The sequence below is a fragment of the Ophidiomyces ophidiicola genome (assembly GCF_022830035.1).
Source record: "Ophidiomyces ophidiicola strain CBS 122913 chromosome Unknown scaffold_19, whole genome shotgun sequence".
NCBI lineage: Eukaryota > Fungi > Ascomycota > Eurotiomycetes > Onygenales > Onygenaceae > Ophidiomyces > Ophidiomyces ophidiicola.
The window spans coordinates 195,748-214,969 of record NW_026054659.1 but is presented as its reverse complement, the minus strand read 5'-3'; the positions used below and the strand labels follow the sequence as shown (position 1 = coordinate 214,969).

Genomic DNA, 19,222 nt, shown 5'->3' with positions numbered 1-19,222 from the left:
CAGCTAAACTTGATGATTGACATGGATGTGATGAGGTGGTGAGTATTTGTCTGAACAGCCGTGGAGCTTTGGTATGTCATGAGCTTTGACTCTAGAAATTTTGATGGCGGAGAAGCCAGCCCGAATAGGCCTAGTGGCTGAATCTTAACCATCGCCTTGGGCTTTGCTCCATAGCTTGGGGCTAACCAGAACAGTTGGCGATGTGCATAGAAGATCTGGGAATTTTTTTTTCCATTGGTTGCTATGGACAATTCTTCAATTCCCATTCACAGAAGCATCATACTGGTTCTCAAAACTAGCTAAATAGAAGGAACTAGATACCTAACCTAGTTACGGTGTGAATGCAACTAAGCCCTGTCCATTATGTATAGGATAATGCTTTATTTAACCATGTATTTCTGCAATCCACGTAGGCGTGTTTTGGCTTCTTCTAAATCCTCGTCTGGTTTGCAGATCGCAAAGCGGATCCAGTCCTCTCCGATGTAGGCATTGGCATCGGTGTAAAATTCAGTGGGCGGGATTGTGCCTACACCAAACTCCATTGCTAAGAACCAAAATAGCTTAAAATCACGAGGCCTGCCTGCAATGTGTGGCGGGAATGGGTAGCTTTCCGGAAGCTTCACGGCGGCCATATTTGCAAGGACAAAGTATCCACCATCCGGATCGGTGTACTGAATGTTGTTAGTGGAAACAAAAGGGGACGAGGGCTACATTGAAAGGTAGCAACCCAAGACGATATCACATACAGGAATGCCAAGTTCATCCAGTACCTCACAGAACCGATCGATTTTTCCACGCATTTCTTGCCGGCTTTGGTCCCAGAAACCAACCTGGTCAGCTTTCTCAAATCCAATCGCAGCGGCAGCTTGAAGAGGAGCAACGCTGCTATAACAAATTCTAGTATGGGCAGCGGCGACATATTTGATCAAGTGTTCAGGACCAATGAGGTACCCTACACGCCACCCTGTAGCGTAGAAATTCTTGCCTACAGATCCCACGGTAAGAGTCCTTTCAGCAATCTGCGGCGAAAGAGTCGCAATGCGAGGGAATGGTGCATAGTAGAGACGGTCGTAGACTTCATCTGAAACAATTATTGTGTTATATTTGACGCAAAGAAGCGCAATTTTTTCTAATTCTTCAAGAGATAAGATTTTGCCAACAGGATTATGCCTTGTCTCATACTGTTAGCACGGCGCTGTTTGTTTTCAAAGAACTAACCTTACGGGGTATTGATAACCTGAGATCAAAGTCATTAATAACTCAAGCTCTTGAAGAAGAGGTGAATGATATAGAAAACCTACTATCATCCGAGTCTTTTCGTTAAATGCCTTTTCTAGTTCCTGAAAATCAATAGACCATTCGGAGGCCCGCGTCTTCCTGACTGCCCCCTCTTTAGGTGGGTGCAAAGGCACATATTTAATAGTACCTCCTGGCATTTCAATATTGCTAATGTATCTGTAAAAAAAAATCAGAGAAGAAACTTCTAGCCGGGGATTGGGGTTACTACTGGTCGAAAAAGGGTTCGAAAATAATAACCTCATCTCCAGGTTCTACAAACCCCATAAATGCGCTGAGCATACCTATTTTAGGGATCAGCCTAAATCAATACTCATAATACTCTCGTCATACCTTCATTTGCTCCGCTTGTTATCACAACCTCGGTTTCAGGGTCAATCCGCTTTTCAAAAAAAGGAGAATATGCTTCAGCAATCGCTTTTTTCAAACGTGGATTTCCCTATATGTGATTAGGACCAGTAAAGTGTAGTGTGTGGAGTATATCACATCTTGGGCCATACTCGTGTTGGAGCATATTGATTGGACACAACGTTGTCCAGCTCGCTTTTTGCTGCATCTAGTATGAGTTTGGGAGGATTATATCCGCTAGAAAAACATATCAATATTAAGCAAGAGAAGCATTTTATTAGGATTATTGTTGACAGTAACGCAAAGCTTACAAGAATCCTTGGCCCATATTTACGATAGGCTGGATGGGGGACGCGGTTGCAGCTTCACGGGCAAGAGACCTGTTATCGATAAGACTTTATCAGTCTTTTGGCTCCTATAGTTATGGTACGCCAAAATTTCAAGAGGTATCAGCAACAGGAACAATACCAAACATCTTGCCGATGACCAGCTACTCTCTTTGCAGGCCGAAAAGGGTCCGAAGTCGCTGCCGTTGATGACATATTTCTGGCTCTCTTGAATTTGATAGGCAGCGCGATCGGTATGAGTTGAACTTCTCTTGCAAATGGTGACCTGGAGAAAACACGCTTGAAAGAGTGTATAAAAATGGTCATGGAGAAGGCTGAAGGAGTCACCTAAGTAGCGATTCGTCATCGCTACTTGTTTTTGCATCTTCTCCCCTCTCCTGCCCGAGGACATTTTGCGAGTGCGTGATTTGCCAAGAACAGCCATTACTACAGACTCGGGTACCCATTCGGCACCCCGCATAACCCCCATGCAACCCCATATTTTGAGTCGACCGAGATTTCCGCGAACCAACGACATCAAAGCAAAACAAGGTTGGGTTCTCGGCCGTTACGTCGTACACAGTACGGAGTATTTCGGGCCTTCATGGTTTCTCTTGGAGTACGGAGTATTAGGCTAATATACTGTTATGTATTGCCATCAGGGTTTCGATTCAATTCGGCGAGTGGTCATTGAACGGACTATGTCGACTTGTTCTCACCTTTTGGGGTATATGACCTAGTGCCTTACCGCGAAAAATCACGTAACCTCCAAGTATTCCGAGCAGGAGAATGGCTTTCGTCGTGAGGCGCTCCAGGCTTCGACCGCCCTCTATGTTTTGGAGCGGCAGAGATAATTAATTGCCTTCCATTTACCACTCATGGGGCTGGCAAGAGGCGACCACATTTATAATAATAGCCTCAGAAGTTGCGACATAGATTTATGGTTTTTATTTACCAATACCTATCAAATTAAGTGGCCTATAGGATTAGTTATGTCGAACTGCGGAACAGATTACTAAACTTACGCCGACTGACACCTAACAAGGTGGTCGCTTTTTTAGCTAGTTGGTCTGATAGATTATGAAACTGAAAGCTGTGACGAAAGTGTCTATACCAGAAGTTTTATGTTGTAAATATAATCATATACAGTCCAAGACCACACTTTATCTAGGCATACTCTGTAGTATGTATAATGGTCTACATGATTGGTGGTTGGTTAGTTGTTCTGACTTCCACACCGTTAAACCATAGATTTTGGCTCGGAGAGGGTGAAAATGTCCAGTGATATATATATGGCTAAGCTCCATAGACAACTGAATTGTTTCTGTAGAAAATATGAGTGGTAAATTTGCATGTACGGAGTATATAGCTTATTTTGTAGGACATTTGGTCAGTTAACTACACTTTTTTGTCTCTGGAACGTCGAACGACGCGTCGAGACGCGTCTGCTGTTTGTACAATATTAAGTTAGTTGAACTTAAACGAAACGACAAGCTTAAGTAGTTAGTTACCTTTAATTGCATGACCACGAAACCCGTTCAACTGCTTTGTATGTACTCCGTACTTCGTGTATTTTGAAAGCTTCCCTGAGTGTTTAAGGTGCGTACAATGGAGCACTGCTAAATACCAGCTATGCCAATCGAATGCCCAATATGCGGAAAGTCCGTGAATCAACTCAAAATCAACATCCATCTTGACTCGAACTGCAAGGATTTTATTGAACTTGACGCCAGTGAACCCTCGTCCCAAAATACGCCTCCCTTCTCCAATTTCTTCCAGCCACAGGCGAAAAAAACGCATTTAAAAACCAGTCCCCAACCAAATGGCACCAAAACTCTGACCCAAACTCCCTCGGTTGGGAAAAGAGGTTTGCTCACAGAAGAGGCCCAAGCGGCCAAAATTACTGTGGGGGATATTTTCGATGATGCCGCCTCCTTGGAAGATAATTCTAATCGGCTCGCCAAAAGGTCCAAAGTATCTAATGCTTTTGGAAAAGCGGCTCCGCTTGCGGAACGCATGAGACCCCGATGCCTTGATGAAGTCTGTGGACAAGATTTGGTGGGCTCGAATGGAGTACTCCGAGGACTAATAGAATCCGACCGCGTACCAAGTATGATACTATGGGGTGGCGCTGGGACGGGTAAAACAACTATTGCCAGAGTCATTGCTACTATGGTGGGAAGTCGCTTTGTGGAGATAAACAGCACTACGTCCGGTGTTGCAGAGTGTAAAAAGATTTTTGCGGAGGCCAGAAACGAGCTTGGCCTAACAGGACGGAAGACTATAATTTTCTGTGATGAGATTCATAGATTCTCCAAATCGCAACAGGATGTGTTTCTCGGGCCCGTCGAGAGTGGTCAAGTGACTCTGATTGGAGCTACCACGGAGAATCCATCTTTTAAAGTCCAAAATGCCTTATTGTCTCGTTGCCGCACATTTACGCTTTCAAAACTTTCCGACGAGGATATCATTGCTATTCTTAGTCGCGCTTTAGAGGTTGAAGGTCCGAATTATTTGCCGTCTGGTCTCGTTGATCGAGATTTGATTTCGTATTTGGCTACCTTTTCTGATGGCGATGCCCGTACGGCGCTCAATTTATTGGAATTGGCTATGGATTTATCAAGGCGACCAGGTATGACGGAAGCGCAGCTGAAAAACAGTTTAACCCGCACGCTGGTATATGACCGTGCTGGAGACCAGCATTACGATACCATATCCGCGTTTCATAAGTCAATCCGCGGAAGTGATCCCGATGCTGCGTTATACTACCTAGCACGAATGATCCAGTCTGGAGAAGATCCCCTATACATAGCACGCCGTCTTATTGTTGTCGCTTCTGAGGATATCGGACTTGCAGACAATTCCATGCTGCCTCTAGCTACGGCTGCCTATACAGCAGTGGAGAAGATTGGCCTACCAGAGGCTCGGATAAACCTTGCACATGCTACAGTTGCATTAGCGTTGTCAAGAAAGAGCACGAGGACCTATCGCGGATTAGGCAATGCTTTCGCAGCGTTGGAAGAACCTGGCATTGCTGGATTACCAATTCCAACCCACCTACGCAACGCGCCCACGAGGCTCATGAAAGAGATGGGATACGGCCAGGAGTACAAGTACAATCCCGACTTTGTAGATGGCAAGGTCGTCCAAACGTATTTGCCAGAAAAATTGCAAGGGCGCCGATTTCTTGAAGATCGTGACTTGGGAACTCGTGTTGACCCTGCCTATAAGGAGGCGTGAGAGTCGTCTCCAATGATGCCAACTAGGCCATTCCCGAGAAAACGCCGCTTCGTTGTCAGATCTTGATATAAGGACTTACTTCTGCCCAAAGCCACTGGGCCGGGGGCTCCCATTCTAGGGTTTAGCCCTCACAGGGGTTATAGCTCGTGTAGATTGGCAGACATAGTTTTGCAACTGTCCACAACGCGAATATTTTGGAGCCCGTATATTCGGACGTGGAAACTTGATCCCCAAAGTCACATCCGATCGCCTACGCTACGATCGGGCACTTCCACAGGTCGTCTAGACCCGGCTTCTTCCTACACTGTCCCCCCTCGTATGCTGGTGAGCACGGAGACGCATGATGCTATTCCCAATTCAGGGCGGGAAACCTCAAGTACTAATAGTCGACCCGCACGGCGCGGTGGTGTGGCCTACCAGGCAAGCGTTTGCGCGACTGAGCCTATCTTCACTATTTACGGATACGCGGTACATGCACCCCAAATTATTAAAGGTTGCTGCTTTTCTCTTCACTTCCCTCCGCCATGAATCACACCCTCGTTTGAAGCTTCATCTGAGTCTGACAAAATATAACGGTGTGGCTTGGTGTTTTATTTGTTTTTTTTAAAAAAATAATATAGCTCGCAGCTAAGAAAGCTTTCTGAAAACGGTTCTTAGCATCATCCCATGGCGGCTTGTCCCGCCTTTTCTCCGAAGATGATGTCGTTTCCTTCCCCAGTCGACCGCGAGGGGACAGTCGTTTTCCCTCTGACACAGCTCTCGGCACTTGGACTTATCCTGTATGGTTTACAACAGCTTCCAGAAGGCGAAAAGGGCATTAAAACAAGACCCAATCATCTAAGTTGGACCATGAAGCCACAATTTCTCTAGATTCTATTGAATATACGTGCTTGCCCACCATCCTTTCAACTTCATGGACGATAGTGGGGCCCGCTATAACGGAGCCAAAGATATCTGTCAAACCAGAGGATTTTTCTTTGATTTTGAGAAATACTATCAAGAGGGCAAGACTGTGATGGCTGGAACTGCAAAGCAGAATGGCTCACCGGCTTCCTATTTATTTGAGTACGCTGCCAACGTTCGGAATACAACCCAGCCTATACCTGCCAAAAGCAGCATAGGAAGGATTAGTTGCCCTTTATGATTTTAATGTCCTATATGGTAGAGCGCGCTTGTGTTGTCTTGTTATTATATTTCCCGGCATAGCTATATACCATTTGTGAGAATCTGGTGCTGGATTTTAGCTTACTGGCGTGTCCTTTCTTCATAGAGAGCATTTTAGCATGTCTGTACGGAGTACGGAGTACTCTGTACAACATTTACTATTTTTGTTGAGCTGCGGGTTGCGCTGAGCTGGGGGGATCGCGCTTTATGGCTTGGCGTCGCGTCGCGATGTCGAAGTTGTTGACTGATCAAGATGATGAAAGCAGAAATAACACTTCCCCACCAGACCACACCCGAGCTACGTTGGTATACTTCTTTGATTACCTCTAGGTTTTCTGTATACATTTAACATCATTGACACCTTTAATAAATATTAAACATCTGAACGCTAGAGAGCTGCTGCTTCTGGACGCCATCGGCCATGGCATCTTCCGCCCACCCGTCCTTTCCATCACGATCCTCCTATGCTGCCGGAAAACCCCCAGACCGTTCGAGTATTAACCCTAATCCGCTACCCTTTGGCTCTGCTTCTGTTCTTTCGCGGCGTGACAGAGTTGGGGAATATGGTGGGGAGGCATCCAGTGGAGCTGGAGGAATGGGAATGGGAAAATCGCAAGCGCACTCGGTGATGGGACAGGGTCATGGCCCGCAGCAGCATAGCGCGCAATCCCATTCGGGAAATATGGGAGGGGGGTTAGGTGGGATTGGTAGCAGTGGCGGTGGTACAGGAGGAGGGAACAATAACCCATTAAGTGATCTCTCAGAAGAGCAGAGAGAGGAGATTAATGAAGCTGTGAGAACAGTCGCTTTTCTACAATACAATTGTCTTTTTTCCTACGCTGGCTAATTACAAATTTGTCAGTTTACACTATTTGACCTCGATCGTGATCGACACCTAGACTACCACGAACTCCGCGTCGCCCTACGCGCTCTCGGTTTCACTCTCTCCAAACCAGACCTAATCTCCCTCCTCACCACATACGGCGTGCCCCGTCCCGCCGCAGCCAACGCAAATCAGCCCAACCAGCCGCAACAGTCTCGTCAACCCCAACCTCAGCAGCAACAGCCCCCACCGCACCCTTCCTCCCTCCTCATGCCACTCTCTTCCTTCCAGACCATCACAGCCCGCAAGATACTCGAGCGGGACCCGCGCGAGGAAATACTGCGCGCGTTTGAGCTGTTTGACGAGGGTGGTAAGGGGTATATTGATCTCGAGGATTTACGGAGAGTGGCCAGGGAGCTAGGCGAGACGGGGTTGGAAGAGGAGGAATTACGGGCGATGATTGAGGAGTTTGATCTTGAGGGCGTAGGTGGAGTAACGAGAGAAGGATTTGTGGGTATTTGTCTGCAATGATGAAACAGGCGTCTTTTGTTTTTTCGAGTCTCTTTTTGGTAATTGAAAGAACCAGTTGGATTGTATCAAATTTTACTTTCGCCCTCCTTTTGTCCTTTTTTTAATCTATTTTAGCGATTGTCTTTGATCTGATATTGGGCCTTGGTACTGGTGCTACGGTTTTGTCAATCGTTGGGCACGTCTTTTTCTCTCCCTTTTTGGCTCCTTGCAGCGTTTAGACTCTGGTGGGCTCTGACAAATTCGTCGATGGCCACCATAATGGGACCATATAAGCGCGCGTGGCGTGGCTAGTTTCCTATTCCTTTTCAAGTGTGTAAACTGTACCTACTCTCCTTTGCGTTATAGCCAGAACCCACTGATATATAAACAACCAATGTAACAAGAAGAAAAATTTCTTTCTATTTCGTATACTCCTTGCGAGCATTATATCAAGCTAGGTTAGGTACTATCAAAATGTGTGTCTAAACAAGCATTGGGAACAGTGATCCCATCAGTACGCTATCCATCAAAGCTGAAAAGGAAACACAAAACCAAATGTAGCAAAAATCTTTGAAAATCCGAGTTCCCATGCAAATGCGACTATGGACAAGAAAAAGACACGCCTTGTTACCACATGCCTTACCCCGGATAAGTATTATTCCAAAGTCAAAGAGGTTCAACATGAAAAAGTGTCATCTCTACCTTTATACAAGGCAGAAATCAAGATGAACAAGGATGTGATAATAGAAAATGGGATGGATGGTAGGGCGAAAGGGTATGTGCAGATAAACTAGAAAGTACTTGCACTGTTCAGGGCCAATGTGGCGGTGAGTTGCTGTTTACCCAAGGCTTAAGGCAGGAGAACAAGGCATGGCATTGAAGTGTGGTGTTGTGTATGGAACGCTCAAAAATGAGGAATACTGTGCGGTATTTCAAAGAATAAAAAAAGGAATAGATGAGCAAACGACAGTGCAGGTCATATAGTCATAAATCACCGTTTTATGAAGAGCAACAAAAACGATTATGCATAACGAGGCGAAGGCATGCCGCCGCGCTGATAATTTTGCGAGTAGGTTGGTGGCGCATACACCGGAGGAACATCTTGTGGCGGAGCGGGAGGGGGGCCACGATTGTATTGGTTATATTGACCAGGAGGAGGCATGGAGTTAGGCCACATTTCTGGCGGGCCTGCAACACTCATGGGTGCCATTTTTCTATTTTTGGGCTTTGGTTTTCGACATCGGCGTACGATGCAGATTAAAATGCTAAGAAGTAGAAGACCACCAACACCGGCGGAAACACCGATGACGATAGTCTTATTTCGGTCGATCCAGGACTTGATCTCCTTTCCAAAAGAGCTTCCATCACAGATACCCTAACCAAAAACACAATTATAAGTATGGCTCCATTTAACGGGATTAAGAAAAAGGCTGGGAGGGGGTTTTATAAACTTACATTTCGACATCTTCCACCAGCCAGACAAGGCGTTCCATCCAGGAAATATTGCATCCCGCTCGAGCAAACACCTGGAGGCAGGGCAGGAGAAACACAGGTCAACGAACAACTCGAAGAATCACAGGCTCGAGTGTCATTGCTCCCCAATCGACCGCCCATAAGGACCTTGCACTGCATATCTCTGCTCGTACACTGACCGCTCGCGCAAGCTAGTCCGTTTCCGCAGCCGTCACCGTCAGCCTTGTGAGTATCTTTAGGGCATATAGCAGAGTTACCCGGACACTTCTCTTCCGGGTCACAAGGGCCAGTGCTGGCTCGGCAGACAGTGTCGGATGATGAGAAACGGCAGCCACGGCAGCATTCTTCATTAGAATCATCACAGACAGCGCCATTGCGGAATTTGCAGGTTTTGGGGTCACAGCATTGATTATTGCCACAGAGTGCATCTCCACCGCAGTCACAGTCTTCACCTTCCTCGACAATACCATTGCCACATTCGCTGCCAGCATAAGTAACGACATTGCGATTGTTTGTGAGACAGCTTGTTCGAATACTATTTCGGGACATCGATGTACAAACCTGGCCGACGGTACAAGGGGAAAACTCAGTAATGCCTCGTCCAGAAGTTGGGTTCATGATAAATCTGCCGCTGGCATCGCACGTATCTGCAGTCAATGGGCAACAACGAGATGTTGCTACATTTCTCTGCGATTGGCAAAGGGTGGAATCACAGTCATGCACTGCGCCAAAAATATGACCTGCTTCGTGGGCGAAGACCTGCCATTCTTGTGGAGTTCGTACGACAACGCCAGTGCCACTAACTGATTGTGATGCGTTGTTGGCGCCAGATTGTTGGACAGCAGTATTAATACACAGCTGGCCTAACCACGCCAAACCGACCTCAGGGCCTGAGTTGCAAGTTGTCATCAGCATCCAAAATGCATGGTCATCTCTTTGTTCACCTCTCCAGGCAGAGAAGAGATTCAGCCTTTGGGTAATATCAATTCCAGGGCTCGCAGGGCTCCCACATACAGCATTCCATGGGGCTGAGGTTGGTGGAGTGGATGGACAATCACCAGGGAGTACTTGTACTTTTTTCAGGCCAAGAGTAATGTTAAATGTTTGTTCATAGATCTGGGAGGCAGTGTTCACCACAGTAACGATATTGCGTTGGGCTTGCTGGACTGATGAATTGAATGATTTTGTGTATTCACAGTCGGCTGCAACACCAATCAGTGCAACCCTTCTTGTTTTTGGGCAACCAGCTGTGTTGCCAATTGTTTGGCGAACGTTAACAGGGCCACCAGAATTCCCACCAAAGGTATCACTTTGCCGCTTGCTAAGACCAAACATTAGTTCAAGAGGTACTGAAGCCCAGTTGCTCTGGTCACGCTTCACCACTGGGCGAAAAATAGGATGGTCTGGGTTTGTATTGAAGTCAAGAGAGTCAGCACCACACCCCCGTTCTATGGGCGACGATCGCTTAAGATGTTCATGTATCTCTCGACCAACATCTGAGTCACGGAAAACAATCATGTATTCTTCTGGGGCATCTTCCACGACAGGGTCCAGATCCTGCCTTGTCTGGACATAGTTAGACCGTAGCATGATGTGATGATGGTCGTGCATGATGGTGAAGGTGCCTTCGAATAGGGGGTATGTCCCATCCTCGCGAACGACGATTCTCGCCCATCCGGATCGCTCCCAACCGCCACCTGACTGGATCCATGCCCACCCCTTGTAGACTTTGTGTTCAAATCTGTCGATGGGCTCGGTTCGCTGAAGATCTCCGTTGTTGTCAACGAACTGGAACTCGGGTTCGAAGCCAAGGATGTCATGGTTGGGCTCCAGGCTCAGTTTTATCCTTTGGTTTTTGCGATGTAACGAAAATGTGATATCAAAATTTGACAGGGCATTCACCCGGTGAGAGGGGGTATTGATGACAGGTTCCTCAACCAGAGAAACATAGTTAATTCTGTCCCTGCCATAGGCATGTGCTGGAGGTGTGCACGCGTCAGCAAGAACAGAATCAAGAAGAGGGTGCAGAGTCAGGACACACCAGATACATTTAGGGAAAAAAACGATACGACACTGGCCACAGCTGGAACCAGATAGGTGGAAAGCTTCATAACGAGAGTTGGGTGGATGAGGGCTCCCGGGCAAGGGCGGGATCTTGACGAAGGAGCGGGCCGGGTTCTTATCCGGCGAGTCGTTATACTAACAAGATCCTTGGAATCTCGACGGCATCAAAGCGACACGAACAGCGCTTAGTTGACTAGAAGATAAACGAAGCGGATAGATAACTAGAAGAAGCAAGAAGGGGGAGCGAGTTTGTCGACAAAAGGCCCCAGCCTTGCTGCGCCGGAGGATGAAAAATACTCGTTAATAAGGGATGCTCAGCTCAGCCCTCGGCAGGTGGAGTAACTAGTAGCTTGCAACACGACTTAATAGTGATTCCAAAGCAGCCGTGGGCCACCAGTAGGATATGTACTCCGTATTATGGGATGGATCGCGGCGCTTGGATGGGGCAGTGAGGCACTGATATTGGCAGCAGAGTCAATAATAATCGGCCGGCTGGTATCTGCGATGGGCAGGCGAAATAAGAAGAACGGCAAGAAGAGATCTTCGATCAAGCGGGCGGGTACACAGAGTTTGGCCGGGGGCGCTGTCGTAAGTGATACGCTTGGCGGCGCCTTGAGGGGGTCGAGGTTGGGTTGTCGGGGAGGAATGGGGGCTGGACGGGCGGCGTAGGGCAGGCGAACAGCCAGTGACGTGGAGTGTGGCGCAGGCCCTTGAGACAGCGACAAGGAGATGGATAATAGCAATAATAAATGAGCGAAGCCAGAAAGGAAGAACGAAAGAAAGAACAAGTCATAGAGAGATTGTAGAGAGACGAAGTCAGAGAGCGAGAGAGCCGGCGATGCTGACGCCCGACGCCGTCAACCCGCTCTGGAACGTCCAGCGCATAACGCGACGCTCCTGATCCGCCGCCACCAAACACCAGGAGTCGCGGGCACGAGGAACAAGACGCCAGCATCGTAGCTCTGGTGTTATTACAACAGCTGCCGGGAAACGGCGTCTCCTGGGCGCCGGCATCGTGATACACCGCGCGTGTCAGCTTGTTCTAACCATCTCACGCTCTCTCCTGCCCTCTGGTGTGCTCGCAGCAGCTCGCATTCCACATGTCGTCGGCGTGGCCGTTTACAATCCCCCTGGCGTCGTTTGCATTTGAGTCTACGAGCGGAGCCGACTCTGGTTCTGCCCGTCAGAAATCCATGGACAGCCCGCAGCGCATCTAGTGGTAGCTTTGGACCTCCCGTCAGTTTCCAGTTCAACTTAGACGCTTCACGCCAGCTCACTGCTTCAGCCACCCGTCCCCAGCTCTCCCGGCATCAAACCAGCGCCAGTCAGCCCGGTGCTCGTTCGACCGCTGCCCGGCCAGATGTCAGTCGTCAGGCCTGCTCTAGCTTTCCTCCATGAAACATTGAGCTCGCTCGAGCTGGTCGTCTGGGGGGAGGTCGCCCTCGCGCAACTCGGCGCGCCAACCACCGTGAACGTATGCTGTCTACGCATTTCTGCTTCCCATAACCGCTAACCAACTCGTTCCCCCTACAGAGTATCATGATCATCCCCACCGCTGGGCAGTTCGACCTTGCGGCCCGCATGCTCGTGGACGCTGGCTGTCGCACCGCGCCTTGGTCGTACGGCACCCTCGATCCCAGACTGATCGAAGCGTGCAACAACCCTGCCATCCAGAGAATCCACGCGAGCGTTGCCCAGCAATACTACATGCTCGACTTGAACTCTCTCCGTTTCGAGTTTTCTTCACCGGAGCTCCGTGCCTTGAAACTGTTGCTGATCCGCGCCCACTACGTAGACCTTGCTCCTCCCAAGCACCTGGGCGACATTGCGGGCGGCCAGTTCACCAGGGTGCGTAACTTCTACTATCCCGGAAAGCTGGTACTCTTGAAAAGTTTCATCGCGGCTCTGCTCAACAACAAGGCGGCTGCTGCTACGGCTACAACGTGGGATATCATTTTGGAAACATGGGCTGTCTCTTATCTCTGCGGGTATCTAGATGTCGGCGTCGATGCCTTTGATTCATGTCCAGATAACAGTATTAAAGACTGGTATAATCACGCAATCAGAAGAGACAGAGGTGGTTTGGACAGGTCAATAACGAAAAGAACTGGGAGGCTGGGTTGATCACTTGCTGGGCGAAAAGCATATGGCACTTCTTCCTTGCATAATTCCCGGCTCCTGTTGGTCAATCTGCCTATAAAAAGAGGGCAAAAAAGGCGGACGATGGCGAGTAACGCCTAGGGAGATGTCGACTAGTTACCAGGTCGGTTTGTGGCTTGGCTGCACTCAACGTCCTGGCACCTGCAAGTCTACCGAGCACCCCGCGAGCCCGCAAATCAATCCATCCCGGCTGGGTCTCGCCTAGAGAGATACCCGGCTTGGGTGGACATCTTGTGCTCGCATAGACACGAGCTAATTCTAACCTGGCATCTCCAAGCCTCACTGTCTGTGGCCCACGCGCCGAAAGGACTTGGCTTAGCCTAGCCGATACGGCATCGTGGACCGAATACGGAGACTATATGTTGTAGAGCGGAAACTAATATTGTGCTTTTTCCACAAAGCACAGGGTAGAAACCCCCAATAGTACTCGGTATGTAGGATCACTTTAAGTGTGAATGTAGCTAGTTAAGCTATTGGACGTATTGGGAAGCGTTGTTGGTTGCAATTCTATGCACACCAACCCCTGCAAATGTGAACCTTCATCAGGCATTCAACCAATTCACAAGTACATCAAAATGTTTCGCCGCACCCGTAGATTGTTCACCGCAAACATCTCCAGCCGGGCTCGGTCACTCGGCCTTTTCATCATGCTACTACAGACTTCATCCACCTGGACATGAAAGGGAACCTGGTTACCGCCAAATCATTATTGGCCTCTCCGAGGCAGTGGTCTCCAAAATTCAACTTTTGCTACTAGTACAACTAAATATAAACTAATATTTTTGTATGACACATTCTGAAGAATCGGCATTCTGAGCGGAAAGATGCATAAAATTGTATTCGACGGAACTCCAGAAGGTAAGTCCAGATAAACGCGTAGAATTTATACTTCCGCAGTATCCTAAAATTGAGGTACCCGAATTTGCTGAGAAAGCAAGTGCCACTGGGTAGAGCCTAAAATATGTGCTAGAACAGTTGAAGGGTATGTGATGTTATCGGTAAAAGACTGTATAGCTAAAAATTTGGGATTAAAGCCAAAGGTTTATATGTTGAACCCGCTTCCCTGGAATTAGAGGGCTTTCAGATAAATTGCGGGACAGAAAAGAAACTATTTGCTAGAATTTGCCCAGAGAGTCTTTCAAAGATCCGACGGCACCAATGCATACTTATAAAACACGCATGGTTGGGGGTTTGGCAAGATTATCTTCATATGCTCGTGCCAGTACTCTCAATGCATTGGCGACGCTATGAGGCAAGTACCTAGGATCTGGCGGATGAGTTGTTGTTCTCTTCTATTCACTAACTAGCCCAAAGGTGTCGACACAGACTTATAATACTGTCCCAGACGCTCGGGGATCCATTGGTTTGTGACAGCTGCGATTTGAGCATTTGCAAGATCTTTGTTATGCGGTTCGTTTGCGGATGGCACTTTCTGGAGATAGTAGCCATTTAATTTCAAGAACATATCGGCTGCCACCAATCCAGTATGTTTGTTGCCATCCAGAAAGGCATGATTTTTTTATGCTAACTACCAACAATAGCTTTAGCTAACATTAGTTAACAACCAAAATACTGCAGGCTTCATTCTCATATCTAGAAAACCGATGATATCTAGCGCCTGAGTCTAGCAGTATTAAATTTTTGTTTCTGGTCTTAACACCTACTTAAAATCTACCTAAAAGTATCGTTAAACGGTTGAAGTTGGAAGGTACTCTTGGCAGTGGAAAACTTCAACTCTGGGCCTGCGTAATTGTGAAGATCCGAAAGAAAAATCGGAACTCAATACGCCGTATTATTCTTTTTGCTGTACTGAGTGGTATATGGCATGGGCATGGGCCGCAAAGCAAGGTACAAGCGCACCGCATTTCGGGCACTCGTCACATGGAGTGGCTGAGTCGTTGCTACCGATGTCCTCGTCGCTCGCCCACTCAGATTCGCCGTGCTGGTTGGGATTCGCAGCATCCATAATCGGCGTGGATACGTGATGTGGTCGACGGTGATTGTGGTCATCCAGTGGCAAACCCGGCCTACCAAGGTTGTCGATGCCCAGACCATCCGGCTTCGGCGCTCGGTCCTCATTCGCGCTTCCAGGCCATGAACGCGGCGTTGCCTCATTCTCTCGGCTTCGAAACAGCTTCCCAATGTCTTGGCCTATGCTGCCCTTGTCAGTGCCAGCACATTCAAGCATATTCGTTACCGCAATGTTGATGAGGCTGAGCTTATACCCAGATTTATCCGGGTGGAGCCTTCGAAAAAGAGGTATAATCGTATCCTCCACGAGACGCTGAGACAGTGTCTGTGCATTTTCCGTGAAGGAAAAAATAAACTGGGGCATTGGACATGACTTAGATATTCTGTTGCCTTGGAAGGATTGACTTCCATTTAAAGATGCCACAGGACGTGCGCGAGTAGAAAGACGCAGCGTGCGTGGCTGTGCTAGCCACTTTTTTTTCTTTTTGGTTGCCGTTTCTGTAGTTTCTAAGCGCATACGATCATCTTCTGAGCCATCTTCCTCTGTCAGATCTGCATGCATGCGGCGAAGGAGGCTGTGGGCGAGTAGAGTTACCGCCTTTTGGACAGCTTGTATGGAATCAAGTTGCGCATAAGAATCCTCGATGCTGATCTGAGAAGGAATATTTCTACCCTGCGCCACTGCTGTATCCTCAACCCCATTAAGCAAATACCAAACTCTGGTGCCAATATCCTTTGGCCACCCACCGCCTTCTAAAATATGATCTAGCTTTGGCGGTCCCATACCTGGGAATAAACGTACATCTCCAACAGTGACTTTATCACTGGCACTCAGTTCTTGGTATATTCCAGATTTAGATTGCCGGCCTAGTATATGAGCTCTAATACGACTTGCCATTTTGAATCCAATTCCAGGAATTTTTCCAATTTCATGTGGATCAAGAAACTTCAGGATGTTATTTTGCTCACAATCCTCTGTCAAATATGGGGGTATCAGTGTGGTCTGGCTTCGGGGTTTGTTTACATTTCCAACTAATTTAGCCAACAACTTTGATGTGGAAACACCAACTGTGGCACTGTAACGGGTGTGCTCTTCCAGCTGATGTCGTAGATAATTTGCAAGATGTGAGCCTAATATCAGCCGTATGTCTAATGAATCTGAGAGCACCAGTTGCCCTGCCAGTTTTTGACGACTCAAAATAGATGACTTCTCAGTAGGATAGGTAGGCCCACAAAACATGGAAGCATCAAACGCGAATCCCACGGTTGGGTCATTCTTGTCGAGCTGAAAAAAAGAAGATTGGAGGTTATTGAAATTCAAAAATTGAATATTGTAGTCTACCATTGCGGTGACATCAAGAAAAACCTGTAGATTTTGGATGGTTCCATGTAAGTAAACAGTGGTTTGTTGTGAATGTCTCCCCGGTCTGTTCATAGAGGGCCTGTCCTCACCTCATCGAACCCCAATTTCTCTGCAAAGTCATTCCACACGCATTTTCTTAGGAAAGAGTGCAATTCTTTCGACGCATCACGGAACCTGGTCAGGTCCTCGCCAAGCACAATTACTACATCGGGGCAGACCTTCTTCGCCTCTTTAATGAGCTGGAGCTTCCGGAGCCCGCGTCGCCGAGCTTCGTAGTTACAAGTGACAACAATTTGCTTCTGCTGAACAGCAAGCGGGAGAGATTTCAAAGCCGGGTTTTCGACCTCGAAAACTGATGCGTAGAAACAATCATAGTCCTAATCACAAGGAAAGAAACTGCAAAGAGCCCAATCCAGCTAACATGGATTGGGATGCAAGAAGTCCATCAGCCAGATGTCCCATCAATGCTGTCTTAACGAATGTGCTGCGGAAGAACAAGGCAAGTTCACACCGGGAGATCAAAGAGGTGCATAGATGGCAGACGTCATAGATTGTGAAGAGAACACCAATTAGCTACCGCTGCCGGACTATTCTTCTCCTTTCCAAGGCATGAAACGTCCAGCTGGCTAGGGTTAGACGCAAGATGATATCAAAACGCGCAACGGAATAAACCACAAGATCATCAAGGCGCATAATGAAAAAGCAGGGTTGTAGGAGAAGGTGAGCTAACAAAATGAATGATGACCCTCCTATCATCCCTGCAGAGGCTTCCCTGCCTTCGAAGAAGGGACATCGTATGACGGCAATCTTATTATTTCCAGACAAATCCCGGAGACACAGCGTGGGGACCCGGCAGGGGGGTGACAATCGGCAGCAGACTCGCCGAAGATGAATCACATTTCGAGCGACGGTTAGGGGCACACGAGACAAAGCAGCCAGGGGGAGGACGGTGGTGTGCGTAGCGCTGTCGTCTCTCTCGTCGGGGTTGTCGTGGTCATGAGCTGGAAGTGCGACGGCGGCCCAGCTGTCACACACCAAAGGTCTTGGCCGCACGGACCGCACCCCATCAACTCCGCGCTCGCCTGAGGTGCTTACGCCTCGAGGGTGCAGGATCACGGCTCTCGCGGCCAGAGTTTGCTGGCCTGGGCCAAGGGCCATCGGAGCAATTCAGCAGCATGTGCGTTTTCTCCTCTTTTCGGCTCTCTGACCGGGCTTCAAGGCACCGTACTCCCGCCTGAGCTCCGTACTCCAGACTGCATATGGATTGGACATCAAGCTACGCTACCAGCCGCCGGTACGATATGCACTCTTGTATGTCCCTGCCTCTGCTTGACTCGATGTACGGTTAAGAGTCTTACTGGTAGTTAATTGGTTGAGCTAGCTGACCATCCGCGGGACGTGACGCCGTCGCACGGCGGGAAGTCAAGTTACTCTGCTTCGGTGGAGCAAAAACGAGGCCGGCGTTGATCAAACACACCTTTCTGCTGTCCTCTCTGTCCTATAAAACGCACGGCTCTGTCGATTGGTAATATAGAATATGCAAGGTAGCCAACCTTCGGACATCTGTAAAGCAGCCTCCGATTGGCACGCAGCCACACGTCTGTCTGCCGCTGGTGTCTTCGCATGCAACTACCGAACTCGACTACCGATTTGGCGTACGGCTTTGCTCACATACGGACCTAGCTGCATTTATTAGGCACACAGGGGCGAGTAGCCGCCGTTGCTCTCCCGGTGCCGTTTGAAACCCTGTTTGGGTTGTGAATCGTAAAGCTTGATTCCCTATCAATCCCACGGCGTTGTTTGAATATGCATGAGTAGCGTTGTTGAGGCCATTTTATTCCTTTCCCCAAGAAACATGGCAGAGTAGATCATTGAGCAGAACACCAAGAACCTCGCTTTGAATTTTGAGCCGGCCACCCGCGTCATTACATTCGTGCCAAGTTGCTCACTATGTAATCAAGCTCTATACATACATACTCGGCGCAGTGGATTGTCATTACCAGCCCTAGTTTCGAGATCAAGATCGGAGCTTGAAAGCCACGCGAGCGGCCGGTAAGGCAAGTCTCGTTCATTGACAGAACAAAGTCCTTGCAGTTGGAACGTTTGCGAGGTTAGCTAACTTTTTTTTTGAGGGGGGGTCGGCGACTCGGCCCGGATTATACAGCTGGTACTAGAAGCTAGAATTGTAGCCGATGCGTCACAGATATATCTATCATATATACCGTGACCTCTGGAACGATATAATCGTGATAGTGTTCATAGCTCTTACAGCTGAGTAAAAGACAGTAGGACCAGGTTTCGAATTCACATGATAGCCAGTATGTAGGTTTTGATATGGATCATTGGTGACGGGGGATCAAAGTTGCCTCGAGTCAGGAAGGTGGAACTCGTTATAGCCATGGTTCATCGGTGAAATATGGGGACGGAGCCTTAATCATGCAACTGGGGTGAAGTATCCATGAATATGATGAGATATTCATTACG

At 48.2% G+C, this 19,222-nt stretch overlaps 6 protein-coding genes across 6 annotated transcripts; 3 read left to right on the top strand and 3 right to left on the bottom strand.

The window, feature by feature from the left end:
* Positions 1-380: 380 nt before the first annotated feature.
* BNA3 (arylformamidase) lies at positions 381-1,972 on the bottom strand (the record flags this gene model as incomplete). The annotated part of the gene is made up of 8 exons (XM_049253603.1): positions 381-671; positions 747-1,170; positions 1,224-1,237; positions 1,302-1,455; positions 1,508-1,580; positions 1,630-1,735; positions 1,797-1,881; positions 1,956-1,972. The coding sequence occupies 8 exons, from the start codon at positions 1,970-1,972 to the stop codon at positions 381-383; spliced, it is 1,164 nt and encodes a 387-aa protein (XP_049107423.1).
* A 1,630-nt stretch (positions 1,973-3,602) lies between these two features.
* Positions 3,603-5,210, top strand: MGS1 (DNA-dependent ATPase mgs1; the record flags this gene model as incomplete). Its single annotated transcript, XM_049253602.1, has 1 exon — positions 3,603-5,210. The coding sequence occupies one exon, from the start codon at positions 3,603-3,605 to the stop codon at positions 5,208-5,210; it is 1,608 nt and encodes a 535-aa protein (XP_049107422.1).
* A 1,585-nt stretch (positions 5,211-6,795) lies between these two features.
* On the top strand, positions 6,796-7,728 carry CDC31 (Calcium-binding component of the spindle pole body (SPB) half-bridge; the record flags this gene model as incomplete). Its single annotated transcript, XM_049253601.1, has 2 exons — positions 6,796-7,167; positions 7,237-7,728. The coding sequence occupies 2 exons, from the start codon at positions 6,796-6,798 to the stop codon at positions 7,726-7,728; spliced, it is 864 nt and encodes a 287-aa protein (XP_049107421.1).
* A 1,000-nt stretch (positions 7,729-8,728) lies between these two features.
* LOZ57_004558 (uncharacterized protein) lies at positions 8,729-11,291 on the bottom strand (the record flags this gene model as incomplete). Its single annotated transcript, XM_049253600.1, has 3 exons — positions 8,729-9,082; positions 9,163-11,159; positions 11,222-11,291. The coding sequence occupies 3 exons, from the start codon at positions 11,289-11,291 to the stop codon at positions 8,729-8,731; spliced, it is 2,421 nt and encodes an 806-aa protein (XP_049107420.1).
* Positions 11,292-12,604: 1,313 nt separating this feature from the next.
* LOZ57_004557 (uncharacterized protein) lies at positions 12,605-13,368 on the top strand (the record flags this gene model as incomplete). Its single annotated transcript, XM_049253599.1, has 2 exons — positions 12,605-12,718; positions 12,778-13,368. 2 exons carry the CDS (start codon positions 12,605-12,607, stop codon positions 13,366-13,368), a joined length of 705 nt encoding a protein of 234 aa, XP_049107419.1.
* Positions 13,369-15,196: 1,828 nt separating this feature from the next.
* On the bottom strand, positions 15,197-17,896 carry LOZ57_004556 (uncharacterized protein; the record flags this gene model as incomplete). The annotated part of the gene is made up of 3 exons (XM_049253598.1): positions 15,197-16,741; positions 16,828-17,115; positions 17,636-17,896. 3 exons carry the CDS (start codon positions 17,894-17,896, stop codon positions 15,197-15,199), a joined length of 2,094 nt encoding a protein of 697 aa, XP_049107418.1.
* Between the last annotated feature and the right edge of the window lie 1,326 nt (positions 17,897-19,222).